General features: G+C 43.5%; 1 protein-coding gene across 1 annotated transcript; it reads right to left on the bottom strand.

Moving 5' to 3' along the window:
- Window positions 1-2563: 2563 nt before the first annotated feature.
- Window positions 2564-18342, bottom strand: man2a2 (mannosidase, alpha, class 2A, member 2). Its single transcript, XM_032523614.1, is given in 25 exon segments — window positions 2564-3078; window positions 3768-3808; window positions 3811-3880; window positions 3988-4182; window positions 5155-5288; window positions 6295-6436; window positions 6663-6796; window positions 7089-7203; window positions 7480-7602; window positions 7821-8057; window positions 8786-8951; window positions 9058-9128; window positions 9252-9366; window positions 9539-9721; window positions 10446-10648; window positions 10964-11141; window positions 12398-12434; window positions 12437-12571; window positions 13094-13267; window positions 13605-13732; window positions 13957-14128; window positions 15195-15339; window positions 15441-15698; window positions 16045-16199; window positions 18217-18342. Coding segments are annotated over 25 exon segments (3468 nt in total). The 5' UTR covers window positions 18221-18342; the 3' UTR covers window positions 2564-2925.
- Window positions 18343-20601: the final 2259 nt, after the last annotated feature.

Genomic DNA, 20601 nt, shown 5'->3' on the forward strand with positions numbered 1-20601 from the left:
AGCTATTTAGAAAGAATCTTTGCATTTTGAGCTTTATTCAATTCCCATCTCCTCTGTTCTACTGTAGCTTTAATCCATCATGAATAAGCAAATCCAGACGAGAGCTTGCCTTCATATATTACCTCTGAACAAACAAAACCAGTTCTAGAACTGTGATCACATACAAAAAAAAAAAAAGAAAAAAGACAAAGACATTTATACAGAGACTCAGACACACCAAAACAGCAGGAGAGAAGGTTATGCCAAGGTTAGACAACAGGAGAAAGTGCATTTTAAGATGCAGGGAAGTCTGGTCTTACAGCAACAGGAGGAGGAGGGGGGGGGGATCTGCAGTGCTCACAGTAGCGGCAGAAAGCGGAATGAATTGAGCTATGGAAGACCAGACACCAGGCCAGAGGAGAGCAACAAAGCAGCAGACCTCCTGTGGTACGATCCGGACGACTGGTTCAGTGATGGGACCCGGGGGGGGGGGTTGCGTTGGTGCAGTACAAAGTGTGACACAGGTGGGCTGCCTGCGGGGGTGTCAGGCCATAGCTTTGGCCATGGATGACAACATCCACCACGGCTGCTGTGGAGGCAGATACGCACCAGGAAGAAGGCCTCGGGATAAGAAGCACTGTGGAGCTCAAATGGGTTTTATTTTTAAAAACTGCAGCTCATTTGAGGAAACTTATTTATTCTGTGTTGGTTATCTGCGTGTACGGTTTAATACGACTTCTTCATAAAGGATCAGTACACCCAAATTACAAATTAATTCCTAAATGGTATATTGACAAGGGTACAGTTTTGGTTTGATGTGTCGTGGTTTTGTGAAATCCCTTGCCGAGATTTCTATGCTCACACCAAATATACAAATACAGCAGTCCCTCCGACTATTACTGTGTCCCAATTCCATACTAGTTAGTTAGATGTGCTATGTTTTAGATTACACCTTTTTGTAGTTAGTGTACTTTACTGTTTTATACAAACAGAAAATGATGCAATTGGCAACCAACCTGTGACATTAGAATGATATTATCAATTACAAAAAAAGACAAAGCAAGGGATTGGTTTATTTTTCTGGGTGTTCCTGGAGCACCACCCACAGCAGCACCTTCAGTTTCCCTATGTGAAATGCATTCATCTCGTACATCAACAGCACAAGGAGCTGTTTTTGTATACTTGTCACTTAGAATCAGTACCGGTATATAGTATGGAATTGGTACTTTTATTGGAGTAGAAAGTAGTTCCAGTAAACTGCCTCACAGCGAGGGCTGTTTATCAAGAGTGACGCGGACGCTTTTTCTGGAAAGGCCAGCTGCTGGAAGCAAGAACAAAAAAAAAAGTGTAATTCCATTCTGGTTCAGTGGATGGGTTGTTCTCGGCAGATATAGTGCAAAAATTCCCAAATATTTTTTTGGCTTCTGAAATAACAGGTGACTTACTTTGGAAAGGGTTTTGATGTTTTGTTCAAAAACAATTGTTTACAAAGACAATTGGGCATTTTTTCAAAATTTTTTATAGGAAAAATGTTTTTGTGGCAATTTAGATAGAGATCAAAAATCAAAATCTGGAGCCAAAAAACTTTTTTTGAAATTTTGGGTAACTAAAGTTTCCTTTTTTCCTACTTCAACGGGAAAAGCCCCTTTGTTGCGACGTATGCCCCCGCGTTGTCACAGGCCCCAAAAAATGATCTTGATCCCCCTAAAATTTAGGAATGGCCCAAAAGGTGCCTGTCCACCACCCCCCCACACCCCCCCCCCCAAAAAAACACCCCCCCCCCACCCCACCCCCCCCACACCCACCCCACACCCCAACCCCCCCCCCCCCCCCCCAACACCCCCCCCCAAACCCCCCAACACCCCCCCCCCACAAACAAACCCACCCACCAACACACACACAACACACACCCAAAAACCCCACACACACACACACACACACCCCCCCCCACCCACACACACACACACACAAAACACACACACACAACACACCCCCAACCCAACCCACCCACACCCACACAAACACACACCACACACCAAAAAACCCCCCAAAACACAAACACACACACCAACCACACACACAACCCCCACCACACACACAAAAACCCAAAACCCACACACACACCAAAACACCCCCACACAACACACCCCCACACCCCCCACAACACCCACACACCCCCCCCACACACACACACCCCAACCACCACAAAAAAAAAAAAAAACCCCACAAACAAACAACCCACCAACACAAAAAACCAAACCCCCAAAAAAAAAAAAAAAAAAAAAACCCCCAAACCACAACAAACACCAACAAAAAACCGCCCGAAAGAAAAGACCCACCAGGACCGACCGACCGACCAAGACAAAAGGAAAAGACCGCAGGGGGTCTGTCGGAGCGAGAAAGAGACCAACATTCTCCTCTCTCTCTGCATTCAAGCTGTCAATCTTTATAATTTGAAAATTCAAAAAAAAAAACCGCGGGGGTGCTCTTGCACTATAAAAAAAACCCAAATATAAACCCAGACCCCAAATAAAGCTTGTAAATTGAAAAGTCCCACCCTCCCGACCCCCCACCCCCCCCCCCCCCCCGCATTTGGGTTTTTTTCATTCGTAGTTCACCCCGGATGGAGCAAAAATAGAAAAGGGCCAAGTTCTTGAAAGAGACCTTATTTTTTATTCCGAGAAAAGAGGGCCGGGCGACTGCAGGTCCACCGGGTGCTCTGCTCTCGGAGACGTCCACAGTACCCCGCGATCTCCTGCCCCCTGCTGGGCAGTCGGTCCGGTTACAGTGGAACCGTAGTGCTTGCAGTTCTGCTTGACAAAACAGAGAGTACCATACCCCCCCCCCCCCCATCCCCTCCCTCTGTTGCCAGACGTGGGTCTGGTTCTTGGTCCAAAGAGTCTGTTCAGTTTTTTTAATTATTGCGTCTTTTAGTCTGGATGGCTCTTAGTGCAGTTTGAGCTTGAAGGTGGAGATCTCCATGGGATCCAGGCTGATGGAGGAGTCGTTGGCGAGCGGCGCGCTGGAGTGCATCAGCGTCAGGGACATGGGCTGGAGCAGCTGCAGGTCCAGGTCCTTAAACAGTCCTGACACACTCAGCTGGAGAGAGAGAGAGAGAGAGAGAGAGAGAGAGAGAGAGAGGCCCAGGGCGTTAGAAACTGAACAAGCTGCCGTAAGTGGGATGAGGAAACTTCAGTTTCCATCAACATTAGATTATAGCAAGGAGAAAACAAATCCCGAAGTGGAACAAGCATTCAGACCATTTACATAAGCAAAAGTAGCAATAACACACTTAAAAATATTCCATTACAAGTACAAATCCTGCAATCAAAATTTCACTTACGTAAAATTACAGAAGCATTAGCAACGAAATGACCTTAAGTAATTGAGTAAAAGTACTCCTAATGAAGAACGGCCACAGGCAGTGTTATACTATTATATTATTATACATATTAAATGTTCAACGTGGAGCTAACCGCTTTATATACTATATATAAAATTTATTATACATTTTTTTTAAGCTGATCAAAAGCTTTGTATGTAAAATATCACTCTGTCTGATAAACATAGTGGTATCCAAGTGAGGTACTTAGTTACTATTTTAAAAGCTAACAAATCTCCGCTCATGCAAAAAGGATTAAGAGCTGAGTGGAAAATAAAGCCCACTGGTTTCTTCTGTTTGTTTTTTAATTCTGTGTGTGTGTGTGTGTGTGTGTGTGTGTGTGTGTGTGTGTGTGTGTTGTGGTGTGTGTGTGGTGTGTGTGTGTGTGTGTGGTGTCTACCCTGACCTGTCCTTGAGTGGTGGTGCAGTTGAAGCCCAGGTTCTGAGCTCCAGGCCACAGTCCAGCGCCAGACGGTGCAGAATCAAGGCTGTGTACAGAGACGGAGAGTTGGGGTCCTGCTGCTCACACGGGTTGGGGGAGTTGGGGGGGGGGGGGGGGGGGGGACTTGTGTCAATTACAAAGTCAAGACAACAAAAACACCCAAAATAAATGTTGTGGTTGTCACCTGGCTCTGGATGCTGCGCAGGTTGAGCAGGTGGAAGTCGCAGGGGAGGATGGACTTGAGAGGGGCAAAGGTTTGCAGCGGAGGGACGCCGCGTCTTTTGGGCAGGACGGGCAGAGCCAAGACCTCGTGGTTCAGGAAGGTGTTGGTCATGTGACTGAGTATGGACGGGAAGCTGGTTGTTGCACTGTCCATAATCTGGAGAGAGGGAGGAGACAGATTTGTGCCACGGGGCGTTAAGTGACAGATTAACGTTTAGAGAGACTCTAGAGAAACTACGGAGGAATAGGCCTCATCCACCCAGTCAGAGAACGAGGTGGATAGTTCTAATTCTAGTCCAGACTGACACAGGAATAATCAATCTATATTAGGCTTGCTACAGCACTGGGGTGTCATTTTAAATTAAGAGCATTGCTTGATGAGGTTTAATGTTTTGCCAGAGCAACTTCTTCCCAAGTACCATCAGAATCCGAATGAGATTTATTGTTAAAGTACGTTTCACTGGTATGGAATTTGCCAAGCAATGATCAATAGAGCAAACTACTGCAAAAGTTAAGAACATGAAACATGAAAATATAAAAAGATATGTGAAAGACACTTAAACAAATATTTGCTGGGTGATAAAACTGCTACCAAGGCTGTCCGTTCCCTGCCGAGGTGTAGTCATTTACTTGATCAATGAGTTCATTTGATGCTTTCAATGGCGCCGTCGTAAAGATGGAGCGGTTTGGCTACGGCTAGGAGGTGGATGGGGGGGGGGAGCAAAACAAAAATAGGAACTGGAGCTACAACAAAGACAATGATGTGGACTAACAAGCATCCTCACTGTTACCAAGGCAACATTACCTCTGGAACTCCATCGCTTGAGATTTTGGAGAGGTAAGATTGAAACAAGGACGAGAATTTGGCAAAGAAGCCATCATGCTGAAGGTAATGGAGCGGGGGGGGAAAAGGAAAACAACGTTAGTGGAGAGGAAAACAAAAAGACAGACGGGGTGGTAATGAGTACTGACAAAAGATATGAACAAAAGGTGTTAATGAACATGCACTCTTATATTGCACAGAGCTGAATGAGAGTCATTCAGCAGGCCCAGAGACACGTGTGGTCTGCTGGAACTTCAAGGGCACTCACCCAGCTGTAATAAGCGCCTTGGCTGTCACGTCACTGACCTTGTTGCCCATGGATCTCCTCTCCAGCAGCAGTCGGAAGCGGTTGGTCGTCTTCTTGTTGTCCTTCAGGCCCTGACCCAGCCCCCGGTTATCATCCTGCATCAGCCGCCGGTCCATGATCACTTCAAGCTGGCCTGAGGGAGGAGGACGGCATCTATTACACCGCCTGTGTACCGAACCTTCAGGCATCAGCCACTGACTACGTTTACATGCACATCAGATTCCGGTTTTTGCCCTTCTTCCGTAAAAAAACAAAAACAAAAAAACAACAACAAGACCATATTCCGACTGAGCTGTTTACATGGCTAATGAAAGTGAATATTCCACTAATATTCCCGATTGGATGTAACGTTAGGTTTGCTGTGCAAAATACGACTTGTTCTTCACAGCGTCCCTCTTTCAGTCCTTCAACCAGCTTCTCAAACAGGTCGCCGTAGCGATGTGTGCGCATATCCAACAACCTGTTAATATCCCCGGCTTTGATCACGTTTAAAAGTAGTTGTATTTTTCCTTATCATCAGGTCTGCAGCCTTGCAAACTGTTGGCTGGTTGGTTTGTGTACAGCAACCATAGCAACGCGCAGCGCTGACCATAAGCCGTAAACAGGCAAGATGCCATAACTGTGGTAAAAACCCAGATTGATACGCATATCCCAAATGCACTGTATTCATTTCAAACGAATGCTTCTCAAACCCGAATAACACACGTCTTAAAAGGAAAATGTTATATTTGGAAAAAGGCCTTACTCAGAATATCCAACCTGAAATGTGATGTTTTGATTGATGACCTGTATCAATTTTGTCATATTGGGAATAATAGTGGAAAATGAGTGTTTATGTAAACATACTAGATTAAGCACTTTGAGCTATTCATCGTTTTCAAACGTCTCCATTATTCACATAACAATGACAACAGGATTAGCTCGTTACATTATTGGGAGAGTATGCACTGTTCGCTCTGTGAAAACCTCTCGAGGAACAAGAGGGAAAGATAAGCGCTTCAATGCTATTCCATACAGGGCTAGAGACGGTAGACAAAGAGAGAAGATTGCACTTCAGAGATACATTTCATTAGAAAAATTACACATTACATAAAATGTTTTAAAATAAATAAATAAATAAATACAAAACAAATACAGACCACTCTCCAGGCTGGTGACACCCAGGGCCTGAGCCGTGTGCAGCGTGAGGCGGTGAGTGCTGTCCTGGATGTACGCCTGGCTGGACATGGGATAAAAGTTGCCCTGCAGGGGAAGCTTGAGGTGGTGGTGGCGAGGCTGGATCTACAAGAAGAGGTCAAACACAGGATGACTCAATATGTCAAACTTACAGCGCTAGGAAAGATGGGAAGTCTTCAGGTCAGGGATGGTTCTCTTGAGAGGAATAAAATGCCACTACACTCAGTTTCAAGAAGGTCAGCCAATACGCACAGACATACGTATTGGTATATTCTGACAGTGTACAAAGAAAAACCAGTTATTCCTCTCTAATGCCCAGGGTGGGACTGACCTGGAAGCCATTGAGATCCGTGTAGAAGACGTCTCCGGTCTGGATGTCAGTGACCAGTCGCATTGCCAGCTCCTTATTGGTCTGATCTCTGATGTCCACCGTCGTAGCGATGTCTATAGATAACCCTTCCACCCCTGAAAATACAAAACCATAGAGAATCAAAGATCAGGCCGCAGAAGGAAGTGAATCTAAAAATGACAAAAAATATATGATAAAAGCTAACTCCAAATAGTATTTTGCATTTAACTGCTTAAAGTAAAAAAAAAATAGGTACCTCACAGGAAAGAAGTACCTAATTAAATTCTAAATTGTCAGACATATTGGCCCTTGTTGTATTGTACCATCTGGAGCATTTTAAATAAGGATAAAAAGCTTTTGAAAGGCAATTGGAACAGATTCCGCTGTGCAGTTGTGTTCCATTTATACCTGGCACATTGTTTATGCGAATGGTCTGCTGAAAGTGCTGGTAGTACGCCACCACCTCCGAGAAGAGAGGCCCCTCCACGACGCGCACAACGGGTGGCTCCTTCTGGTTGTACGGCTGCAACCATGAAGCAAGAGAGTGGAATCATGAACAGAATTTGTGCTAAAAAAACTGGAGAGGAAGAATGACGGAGAGAGAAATTGAAGGAGAAAAAGTGAGTAAATACAAGATGGAGGCTAAGCGCTCGCACTCTGTTGGCTTTGAGAAGAAGTCTGCCTGTCTTCCCGCCCCGAGCACCCCAGCATGATACAAAGACACAATACACAAGGGGGACTCTACCAAAGCCTTCGAAGAGGCAAGAAAACATCTGAAACACAACAACTGAGAGAATACCTTTGCTTTTCCATCAGGCAGGAAGAGGTAAGCTCCACTTTTGTCTTTCGAGGGACGGGTGCCGTAGACCACAAACTGCATCTGAACCTTCACTTCCTGAGGATCATCCTTGTGCTTGATGCTCTGCAGATGAGAGAGCCATAAAGAATCATTTTTAGAAAAGAGATGAAAGGATGGTTGTGTAGCATCAAGACATGCTATGTTCACTTTGATCAACCAGCCAGGGTTTGTCGAGATATCAAGCTCCAGGTTGTTTTCTGCAAAATTATCAAAGTTAAAAACAGACATGCAAGTCCTTTTAGAAAGTCAACTGATGTAAGAGCTGATGAAAAAACACAAACCTCCAGCAGGCCGGTGGTTCCAGAGAAGCCCAGAGTGAGAGACTGGCTGCTGATGTAGAAGGTCTGTGGGTCAGACTGCTGGGAGCGGACAGGAAGCGGGTCCGCGGCACGAGCAGTGGCGCCCCGATCAGACAGCCGGAGCAGGGTGTCAGAGCGGAGCGACATGGGCGAGTCAGCTGAGTCGTAAAGATGGAACACAGCCAGGCCCAACGGCGGCAGACGGACCATGAATGTTGCCTGAACGGAGGTTGGAACAACAGTTGGATATGAATAAATGAACTTAAGAGTGCTGGCTTCATTTCCCTTATTAAATCTGAATGGGGAGTGTCGACCACAACCCGGTCATTAAAAGTTAAAAGCATTTCGACATAAGCAACAGTGTGCTGTAATTAAAATGCGATGAAAGGTGGTGTGCATGTTTATAATTCTCTGCCACATTTAAATGCATTACTTTCTGTGGGTGGAGAGAATTATGTGTGGGTACAATAAATTAATTTATAGAGATTTGGTGCAGCAAATGGGATGCTTTATTTTACTAATGCAGATTTAATACACAATATGAGCAATAAGTCCAGATAAAAGGACAAAAATATTAAAAGGTGTTGTAGAATTCATTCACAAAAATCATGGACCATTGACAAAGGTCTTCACAATAGAAAACAGTGGGCCTACTCACTTTCTCGAAGTAAGATACAAAAATAGTACATTGAGAAAGTTAAAAAGAATACTCTGATTTAGCACTGCACTCCTAGAAGCAGAACAATAGATATTTTTCATGAATGCATTCTACTTCCTTGTCAAAACCTGGTGCCTACATTACACACAATGTAACTGGGTGTGCCTGCGAGGTTTATTTTCTCCCAACTTAAGCACAAGACTATAACAGATCCAGTGTGGACAATGATGGAGAACTGTGCAGACACTGCTGCTGTGCTCGTGCCGAATTCATTTGTCTTGCGTCTTACCTCAAACACCTCTGCACTCATCTGACTGGCAGAGCCCCACTGACCACTCAGCTGCACAGGGAGGGTCTGTCCATCCTCAGTAAGCACCCGCACCTTGACCGTGTTGACCAACACAGTCACCACACACAGGCGCTCCTGCTCGATGGGGTTAAACAGAACCAGGTACCTGGTAGAGAGAAGGGGAAAAAAGCAATCAGAAGCACAGTATGGCCGAGGAGTGGCTGGGGTATGAGGCAGAGGAGATGAAAGACGCCAGGGGATGCAGACAATACCTCGGCCCTGCTGGGTCCAGCTCGATTAAAGTGCGCTGAGGCAGGGAGTCTTGAGTGGCACGCCTGTCATCCTACAAAAGGAAGTATATAAACACACTGAGAAACGTTTTTTTTTTTTTTTGTTCCTTCCTTGTGCAAGTATTCAAACAGTTTATAATACAGTGATGGACGTGTCCCTCCACGTTTCCGCTTACTGTCTCCAGGAAGGGCTCCGTCTGGTAAAAGCGATAAAAGTCCTTGTTTTTCATCACCAGGAAATGAGCAGCATTGATGATTACTCTCTTCAGACCGAGGAGTGAACGCAGTAATCTAGGGAGGAGGAGGAGGACAAATCAACGGCTGACTGCAGCAGTCAATTTCTAATTTTAAAAACAGCCGGAGAGAAAGCAGATTACTAAGAGGAGGCACAGATTTTTACATTTTTAAAATCTATGCAATCCATACGGTCAATTTTTTTTCTTCAAAACCCCCAGATTCTTACCTGGTGCCGTAGTCAATGACAACATTCTCCTTTGCAGTGCCAGTGATGGCATCATGATGTTGGAAGAGACCAACCGAGCGTCTCGCATCAACTAGCAGGGCATAATCTGAGACCGGGTAGCGCCCTTCCATGCCTGCATGCCGAGCATACGCAACCGCCAGGCTGTAGAGGATCTCTGCCCCCCTAATGGAAATTGACAAACCCCTAAATGTAAGACTTTTTTTTTTTTTTTTTTTTTAATTAAGAGAGTTTACAAATAATCTTAACCACTGAAATTTAATTCTGGAATTCATGCAACTTGCTTATATGGATACACTTGTTTGTTATACGCAGACCTTTTTAATAGCTTCATTTGTGATTGTTCATAACAGAGTTAAACAGGAGGGAAGGCCCAATCAATAAATTGGGCGACCATATGAACTAAAGGTATGTTCACACATCAAACTAAAAAAAAGGTTTGACATACACTCTATATGAAAAAGCAAACATTTTATAACAGACTTGTTTCATTGATAGGTTTGAGAAAAAAAAAAAAATCTTACTAAATTTAGGTGTGGTTGAGTGTTAGTTTATGTCAAAAAAAGGCTATGCATTTGGGAGTAATACCAGGTTCGAATCCTGTGTCTGGATTTGGATTGCGCCTTACTTTATTGTTGTGTTTTCATATCCATATTTTTTTTTACAATTTTGTATTATTTAATAATATCAAAGAAAAAGACTGTGCCTTTAATTTGACACAGGATCTTGCAGATACAAATCTTCTCTTTCACCTAGTATGCCACACCTACATCTTGTTTGCAATGCAAAACATGGCCTGTTGTAGAACTCCCTTACATAAACATGTACAGTACAGCATCACTAATACACGGCAGGCTGTGGGTGTTAGGCTTGATTAAATCCATCCCACCTGAGGTGTGACTCTATTACACGGTCCAGGCTCTTGTAAAAGGGCCGAGAGGTGAAATAGCCAGTCCAGTAGTGGTCTTCCCGGTCCGCATAAGCAAAGAAATCTCCACTAAGCACTGGGTAGTCTGCGGGTCTGGATCCCTGGGCCACTCCGTGTGCTTTGTATACGGCGCTGAAGTAGTCTGTGAGAGTCCCAAACTGAGCCTGGTGGAGCAGCCAGCCAGATGACACATTGTTAATATAGAAGAAAAGGAGAAAGAAAATACACATTTCTCATTAGAATGCAGGCGCCTTTCATCTTACATAGCATCTTCTCAACCAAACATCGAGTCGTGACAGATGATTTGTTCTGTCAGCAAGTTAAGATACCACTGCATGATTTATTATCACAAGAATGGTTGTACATTGAGATTCTTGGTACAGCGTACGCTGAGAAGAACAAAAACAGTAAAAGAAGACGCACCCAAAAAAAACATTTGGCAACACAATTTTTTGACAGTTGACAAGTCATTTTCTCACTTGTACGTGCATCTCTGGGTGAGAATTCATGTAGTCAAACAGCTTCTGGTAATTGGTATACTGCTGATCCCACTCGAGCGCCTTGTCGTAGCGGAAGTCATCTCCCAGCGGGACAAGAAGCACCTTGCTGCGGTAGAGTTTGGACTTTTTACGGTACTGATCCAGGAGCAGCTGTGCCCTGATTGAGAAAGGGTGAGAGAAAGAGAAGGGGGGGGGGGGGGGGAGAAAAAATTGAGGGGACACATTTTTTGGCATCCTATCTGCCCTGCTTTGCTTTCGCCTGTTTTTTTGGAATCACTAGGCCCTTTGGAAAAGTGGAGGATCAAATAACCCGGTGGTTTTTCCATTAGCCCAGAAAAAATGTCCCCTAAAAATTTTTTTTGGCCCCTCAAAAGCTAAACCCACTATCTAATTTCCTTTGGTCCCCCCCCCCGTTCATTCACCCTCTCGGCTGTTTTTGGTTTTAACTCAATTTTTGGGTTTTTTTTTAAAGGGGACTAGCCAGAAAATTTGAGATTTTTGGGCAACCCTGTTGTTTTGTGTGTTTTTTGTGTGTGGTGTTTTTTGGTTTTTGTGTGTGTGTGTGTTTTTGGGGTGTGTGTGTGTGTGGGGTTGTGTGTGTTTTTAAAAGGGTTAAACATTTAGACATAAATGCCCAAACCTCATGCTTACTTTGGGGAGGCTGTCCCTTTTTTTAAAAGTTTTACATCCCACTGTAGAAAACAAATTTTTTTGGATTTTTTTTACCCCGCCCTTTGGTTTTTAAGACTAACCAAGATACACCTTAGCGGGACTTTTTAATTTTAAAAAAATTCTTTGCCAGTGCTCTTTGGGGGACAAACAAGGAAAGGGAAACCCGCTCTAACATTTTTGTATTAAATTTGATCTATTATTTTTAAAAATTTAAACCAAAAGCCCAACCCCTCTTAAAATTTTTTATTCTTTGCAAGACAAAGAAACCACCTGTCCTGCCTTTAAGACCAGAAATACAAAAATTTTTTGGCTTTTTTTTGCTTTGTAAAATGATTTCAAGTTTAAAAATACTTAAAAATAAATTTGGCTGACGTCCATATAAACTATCGCTGTCTTTCACTCCTATACCTAAAACATATATCGCAAAAAACAATTACAGCGATTTCGCCCGGCATCTCGGTCACATATTAGGTCGGCTAAACCGTCATCCATTCTGGACGGGAAAAAAAACGCTCTGGCTTTTTTTGTTTTCCTTTGAAACAAATCACAACCCCGATCCCCTAAAGGAGCAATGGTGCCCTTCCAATAATTAAAAGGGTCCATGTCAGGCTTTTCCCAAAATTCCCCATTCACCCATTAAAACAGATAGCTCTAAAGGGGGTATCCTAATTTGTTCTAGAAATACGGAAAAACCCAACTTAACTCCCCAAAAATAGAGATTTAAACCCCCCACATGCTCACCTCTCTGCTACTTGCCTCTACCCCACTTTTGGGGGCCCTTTCCGGGACATTTATCGACCCCGGGAACCCTTGAAACGAACTGGCCAGTTTTTGGGTCGGGCCCGCATGTGTGAGGCACGTCGTAGCTGTAGAACGGCATCATGTGGCAAAAGATATCTGTGTTCGATCCAGTGTCTGTCAAAGCAGTAAAGTAAAAATCAAAACACCAGCTTAAGAGACACACATTGTTGACAGCAGCCTCAAAAGACCAAAATGAAATACACTTATAAGGCATGTTCTCCCCTGAGTTAAGGTGGTATTTGTGATTCACAGACACCAGTGCTCATAAACTTGTTGGCAATTGAAGTTCCCACCTACAGCGTACTCTGGGGACTGTCAAAAGTCATTCTGGATAAAGCAGCAAAAAGTGTAATGACATCCCCAAAGGAACTGAGCACCACAAATTGAGAATATCTAACAGTGTAATATCAGAGGATCTTTCCATTACGTGCAGACGGACAGTAAATTGTCAGCAGATGTCCAATTTACTGAGAAATAATAGCAAAGAGAGCACTTCTGAGGCTTTTAGGCACTGGTTGTTCTGCCACAAAGTCTTTCAAAAGCTATGACAATTGGCATGACTCATTCTGCAATGAGCTTAGCAAAGACAAGATAATCACATGAATCAGACGACATTGCTGGCTCTGGTCCACTCACCCCAGGCCTGCCTCCACATAAACTCCAAGTTGCGGGTGGAGGCAAAGTGTTTTTTGATAGAGTAGTGGATCCTCTGGATGAGCATGCTGGTCAGGTTGGCCCTCTTCAGTATGTAGGACATGGTAGCACTGTGACCGAAAGGGTCTACCGCCCACCCGCTGCGAGCAGTTATACCTGTGACAGCATGCAGGAAGGAAGTTGTTCAGGCTTATGCTAAGAAAGGAAGGAATGCATCTTTTAGAAAAACATTCCCCTCAGCAGGGAGCGGTAAGAGCAGCACAAAATATTTTATCACCCACTGAGCGAGGGGCTGCATGTGGGATGACAAGCTCAGATTTCACCATCAAACCTTAATTTAACTGAACTGCTCTTAAAAAGTAGCAAAAATAATTGGGGTGATGACAAAAGGCCTAACATTTCACAGAGAGAAGAGCATCTTAAACCTTTAAGCATTATTTGTCTAAATATAAGCAAAGAGGCAAAGAGAAAGGAGTCATTTGTGATGGTGTACCTAGATTTCTCTCCAGCCACTGATGTCCTTCAATGAGCTGGTCTATCATGGCAAAGTAGTGGGCGTTGGCTTCATCAGTCATAACCCAGCCTCCTGTGACAATCTCTAGCTGTCCTCCAAGGATCAGTCTGTTGAACAGAGAGGATTAAGAAAGCAAGGTCCCAATAACCTGACCCTTAGGAAAGAGAGTCACATTAACCAGGCAACCAGCTATTTTTAGAGCAACCTCAATCTGCCAGCAGAGACTATCCAGCGTGTGAAATACTGTACTCAGGAAATCTCCACTAGTTGTCAATAGTTAGGAGGTTAAATAAAACGTCCAAACGGAGCGCTTCTTTAAACTGTGACTCACTTTCGCATAGCCTCCTGCTTTTGTATGTCTGCGCTCTCCCACCACTTGGAGAAGTACGAAATCTCAGACCAGATGAACTTCCTGCGAGGATCCTCCGCCAGCTTCACCACCATGTTGTTCAAAATATGTTGCGTCTGGTCTGTGAAGTACTTGTCAAAAGTCTTCACCCAACCTAACAAGACAAGAAGGTAAAACTGAGCAATTTGCAAAACAGTTGGCAAAACAGATGGTCGCTACAAATTGGACGATCCATCCCTTTACGTAGCTGACCAGAAGACAGGGCAGGTAAGAGACTCAAAAATAAAACTCATATTTTATTTAAGTTGAGCCGTTCCCCTTAGAAAGCTATTTAGCAGAGGGGTCTCAAAGAAAGTGGATAAAAAGCACTTCCTCTGCCCCTTAAGTGCGTAACAGCGTTGAATACCAAAGACTCCTGTGAAATATTTATCTCAAATATTGTAGTCAAATATATTTTATGTAGATCAAAGTTCTGCATTCTGATGCTGCAGTAATGCAGAATTATAAGTGATGCCACAGAAATGGCGACAGTTAAGTGCTCATAGTCAGTTGGGAGCGACAGGACTATTTCCTGCAGTGTTACTCATTGTTTGAGCTGCTAACCCGCAGTTAACTAAAGCTCTTAAAAACCCTTCTTTGCATTTAGTGAATTGCGCCTATTACCAGTACACCTGCTTTCCCCTGCCTTCAGTGTGAGCTAACCATATGCTGGACACTGAATGTTGCAGCCAAAGACTGCAGCAGAGTATAATCAAATGAAGCGCCAAATGACGCCAATTCACATTGCTGAAGGACAGAATTTGCAGGTGCCTGCAGGCTGTCAACATATCAACAACTGTCAAGTTAGCAAGCATGTGACAGGCTAAAAAACAAAGTTTAATGGAGATGTCAGTCGGAAATAAAATCTCAGCCAATCCCAAACTATATATAGCTAGAGCTTTCCAATGCCAATATCTTCCTAATTCCATTGTTTGTGGCTAAACCGTCAATCATGTCAGCGTTATGCTAATAATAATTAGAATGAGTGCATCAAGTTTTGAATGATTTCTGCAACCCTATCAAGAGCATCCCACTCACGTAAGGCCTCACAGTAGCTCGTCTACAGACGAGATCCTTTTAACCTGCTGTGCCGTGTTCAGACATACAGACTTTTGGACAAGCACCAAGACCTATACAACTTCCCAAAACGTTTTGCTGTGTGTCTTGTGCTCTCAACTCACCTGGATCATTGTGGGAGTGGGGGACCACAAACACTTGCAGCGGTTCATTGTCCCACTCATCAGGTTCATAAGTAATGTCAAAGCCCTGTTTCCACACGCCGCCATCAGGATTGTCAAACTTGAGAATGGAGTACACATCCAGCATCTAAAATGAAATATAAACTTATTGTTTGCTCACCAGACATACTCCAAAAATAAGTTATGATGGGGGGGGGGGGGGGGGGACTAGTAGTATAGCAAGCTCACCTGAACGTCTGCTTGACCATGGCTGCCTAAAGCAGCTTGGCAATCCTGGGGCTTGACAGCAAGGAAAGTGGGACGGCCGTCGAACGGTAGGACCCAGGAACCATTGGCACTTCTGAATGGCAGGTGGCCGCTGGGAGACACAGCTCCTGTGTCTGTGAGCTCCATCACAGAGTCCTTTATGTGGCTGATGATTTGGTGGTTTTCCTCCAGGAGCTGCTCCAACTGCTCTATCCGGTTTTGCAGAACTGAAATTTGGCTCTACGATGCAGACACACATATATCATCGATCTTCCCTGTTACAGTGAACAAACTTCAGTTTTAAGACTAGAAATTAGATGATCTGGAATGAAAAATCTTCAGATTCAGCCAAGGTAATAATACAGCAGTATAAGATTAATCATCTCTAAAGATATCTACACAACAATAGGTACACAACATCAACATTTAAATATTTGTTCAAAGAATACATATTAAGCCTTGTCTTACGGATATGGAAGTGTAGAATAACGTATTTATCATGCAAAAATAAGTGTAACAGAAATGACAGCAGAACATGGTTTTCCCACATGATATGATGCACCACCATTACAGCAATTATTCTTACCCGTGGAAAATTTCCGCCATTCTGTCGCCTTGCAGGATCATGTTGGACTCGATCCAACATCAGATACAGTGAGAACACAGCCACACAGAATATGGCCCCTCCACACACTGTCACCTGTTTCCTCAACTTCATCCTCTTCTGGAGCGGTCGTCTTTCTGGGGTTTGAATTTTTTTTTTTTATTATCTTGACAGTTTTTTTTTTTTCCAGCACAGAGTGAAAAATGTCTTTAAAAACTGAAATGCAATCCTTCAGCGCGCAGAAAGAAAAAAAAAGAAAATAGCCAGCTACACCTGGATGAATGGTTCAGTTCCACTCCTGCGATGCCTCCAGCCTCCACTCACCATACTGAAGACCACAACCAAGGGGGCTACAGCAAGTGGCAGCAGTGGACGAGGGTACTAAATCAGCAATAGCTGGCAAACAGTCTGTCAGCTTTGGCTAAACCACAGCCACCGGTGGGCTCCTTCAAAGTAGCCCTTGTGCTCAACCATCCAAACCGATGAGACTGCAGGAAAATAAAAAAACAAATGCCACACAGAAGGGGCTCAAACAGGAAGCCTAGTGTTCCTGCATGATGTGTGTAACGTTGGGCCTGGTTTCCCGGTCCAGTCCCTACTCCCACGGCACCGTGTGATCGTCCACAACAACCAGAGTCCCCTTTTGCTCAGTTGGCCTCTGATGCCATAACAGTTTGCACTTTAGGCTGCGGCAGTGCAAAGAAGTAGGCCGAGAAAAAGAACAACTTGACTTAGAGCAGCAGCTTTTTAATTAAGCCTCAACTCTGCCCGAAGCAGCTCCAGGAATTAAAACGAGACAAATGTCATTCTTCTCTCAGTAGCATAGTGACAGCATATCTACTGTGGCAGAATGGGCAGTGTGGCTGTCCTCGATCCCAAGTGGCAAGTTGAAATAACATCAAAGGGTCTTCTTCAGCTGTTAGGAAAATTTGAGATTAATGGATGGAGCATGCAAAAAAATATATATATATGTACTCAGCCTTCCAGAGAGGAACTGTCACAGACAAGAAGCGCAAGTGAAAGGAACTGTGAGGGAGAGTGAGATACTTTTTTTTTTGATCCGACAAGTCAACAGGGGAGGGGGAAGTCAAGCTGAACACAGTGGCCTGCGTTTCCCCACAGCATTAATAGGTGTTCTTGTTTACCTCCGAGTGCAAATCCAACACGATCATAATCCGCTCACTTTTCAGGCTGGCACTATCTGCGATTTACCACAGGGAGTGGGGATAATGACCTGCCACTTACATTTGCTAAGCCTGACTGAAAAATAGCCACACTGTCAGAAGGAAGACGAATATTTCTTAGATGATATGTGCCACATGTATCTAACAAGAAAGGCTTTGTAAGCTGGGGTGCCTGACAGAAGACTACAGCTCAACATGTACGTGACAAAATGTAAATGAACCAGATCTCAAGATGCTCACATGATGGCATTGTAGCATCAGGGGAAATATTTATCAATATTCATATTCCACTAAACTATGAAATATCCCTTACCAGAATTCTTGGGGTTATTGACTCAACGGCTGGCACCTCTGTTAACGGTTCACTTGGATTGGACTTTTAGTCAGCTATCGCTGGGCAGCTAGCCAGCAACACTGCGGTGCTTCAAACTTAAGAGCACTAAAATACCTGAATTTGGACATTATCCTGTGAAAACTCAAGATACACGGCAGCTAGTAATACATGCAACCCGTGGTAACCCTTTAGCCACATTAACGTGCTCTGCCGAACTTTAATAACCCTTTAACATTAACTAACGTCAGATATCACGGATATGCAGCTGTAACAAGCTAGCGCTTTAGCCACTTGCTAGCTAGAGGTTCATTTATCAAGTTACCACATCAGCTCGACTGTTTTACGAGCTAGCTTTAAGAGTCCGACAACGTCAATATTAGGGCTGTAAATTAATGATAAATCTAGGTGAACAGCAGTCAAACCTGTTCTTTGACATCCGTGAGAAGCCTGTGCTGGACGGTGTTTATCGTTAACGTTACAGACGGTTGCAAGTATTGGATACTAATAAACCAATACGTGGCTGATATTTCCTGGCTAACCATTGACTGTCCATCTCAACCTCGGCTAACACTCATGTTACGTTACGAGCTTGGGACCCTGTCTCTTTGTAAACGAAATACAAAAATCTGACGTTACCCATCAAATGAGTGTAATCCGGAAGGTAGAGCCCAGCAGTGTGTGTGCTTTTAGCTGCAGGTTGACAGATCGCCAACTGACTGAACCAGTTAGCCTAGCAGCTAGCACAACTGAGCTGCTGCAAAGGCTTCTGGGAAGAGAGGAGCTGCTTATCAGTTGGTGATTGGCCAATAGCTACAGCAGATTGTAAAATAAATGCACCGACTTTTCATTTTATTTAGACTAGAGGATGAGGGTCTGCAATGCAACACAGATTTATAAATTACTGAATTATTATATGATTATAATGACAACGCCCAGGGTGATTGTGTGATGTGTTAAAGTAGGAATTAGATGACAGCATAAGGATAAAGTGGGCTAAATATATAAAATAGTTTAGCCCACGATAGATATACAAGGAGTGAACATTTGTAAAGCTCCGTGTTCAACCTATTTACAAAACTATGTGATCCAGTTATATATAATTGTCATTGACAGCAAATGACAACTTGCGCCTTCATGGACGGTATACTGAAAATGTCCAGCAGTCAAAGATGAGTGGGATAATAACTTGTTTGAACCATGATGGACTTCCTTTCCATTCTTTAGTGTTTGGCATGCTACAGATCTTTATAAATTGGGAGTAGAGTGGGCTTTTTACGTTAATATAAAGTTGTACAGCATGCAGTTTCATAACGTTATTGGAGAGGGACTATGTGACCCCTAAAGTTGGAGCTGTTATACAGTATGTCTTTTCTGCGTCTGTCCCCTATGCCCCAGAGTCTCTAGCGGTCGTTTATCTTAGCTGCAAAAGACAACCTGGTGTTGTTTGGTCACATACAGGAAGAAAATGTCCCAGCTCTGCACCCTTTATCAATAAACATAGCTCTGGACATCTGTATCTTTCAGATTACAAGGCACCGGCCTTCAATGGGTGATGACGAGTCAACAGACAGCCGTCAACTCTGCTTTCAGGGAGGACACGTACACAAATGAATTGAATGAAGTCATTTAACACAAAAACATAGTAAATGAATAATGTGAATGTAATACATGAATATTATAGAAGGATATATGAAATCATGCTTAAATGTAACTTTGGTGGTGTTGAGAAGTCAACACCACTGTGCAGGTGAACGACACCTAAGAAGCCCCGTGTGGAAAACTTAATGATCCTTTGCATGCAGTCACAACTGCAACAACTCTTTTATGTTTATGGAAACAGGTGCTTAGCTGACACTTAAATAAATAATAAGCAGATTGTGCGGGACATGAGGAACATATGGTATTGTTTGGTTTTGCTTTAGTTATAAGACTGATAACTTGTCAGGGGATCTACAAAACTATTAGAAATTCTGTGTGTGATTGAGCTGTATTAAGTGTTATTTCCAGATTTAAAAAAGGGTTTGGTACCACAAAGTTCGACCAAAATCCTGTTCTGAAAGCATATTCACAAAACAAAGTTGTTATTAGAAAGAAATGTTTACACAGCTTGTTTGGATTTGGATTTCAGATGGGGACTCTTCTCTTTGGGTCCCTGGTGCTGTCGTGGAGATCCTGTTGATATTGTCAACAAGCCGAGCCCTTAGGAAATATAAACCAACTGCCCGTGCTGGATATTCTTCTAAAGTCACAAAGCTGCTGTGGTAACTTGAGAGTCTTAACAGGTCTATCTGAGCACAAAGCCTGAAGGGAACCATCTTGTCTCCGTAGCAACAGAGGAAACACAACAATAGTGCCTGGCTGTCTTGGTAATGTGAGTCCCTCAGGTGAAGAAAATACCATACCAGGACATTTTCTTTGTGGTTTTGACCTAAATGGAGACATTGTTGTGAATGCACTGTTCACAAACTCAGGAGCAGCACAACTCATTTCACACACGTAAAGAAGGTTCGGGAGACTTTAATAACTTCGGTCTGATACTTTTTTTGCCCTGCCACACAAAACCATTTTTACTTGCATAATTTGAAATATGTTAGGTCCATATGTGTTCGTGTTATGTCGTGAATGTGAAAATAAACTGCTACCTCCTCTTTTAACTCTAGCCACTGAAAAGAAATAAGTGGAGAAATCAGGCCAATTACAAAAGCTGGTCAGTCTGACGTCATGTTGCCTGAGCTCATTACTATTCATGAACTCGCCCTGTTGCGCTTATAGACAGTTAAAGAAATGGACCAACAGATCGTGTTGTTCTGGACGGAGACCAGTGACGCGTAATTGAAGCACATTTCCGTGATGGCTGAGCGTTACTGCGCAGCCTCCAACTGAGCTTGACGACGTAGATGTGACGTTAGCAACCTGTCTGAAAGTTGTAAGTCTTCTGGTAGCTGTGCCAAGAGAAATCTCAATCATTCCCAAACAGCAGAGACAGAAAGCGTAGGTATACTGTATGTAAGGAGATAACAT

This window comes from Etheostoma spectabile, chromosome 8 (assembly GCF_008692095.1).
Source record: "Etheostoma spectabile isolate EspeVRDwgs_2016 chromosome 8, UIUC_Espe_1.0, whole genome shotgun sequence".
NCBI classification, from domain to species: domain Eukaryota; kingdom Metazoa; phylum Chordata; class Actinopteri; order Perciformes; family Percidae; genus Etheostoma; species Etheostoma spectabile.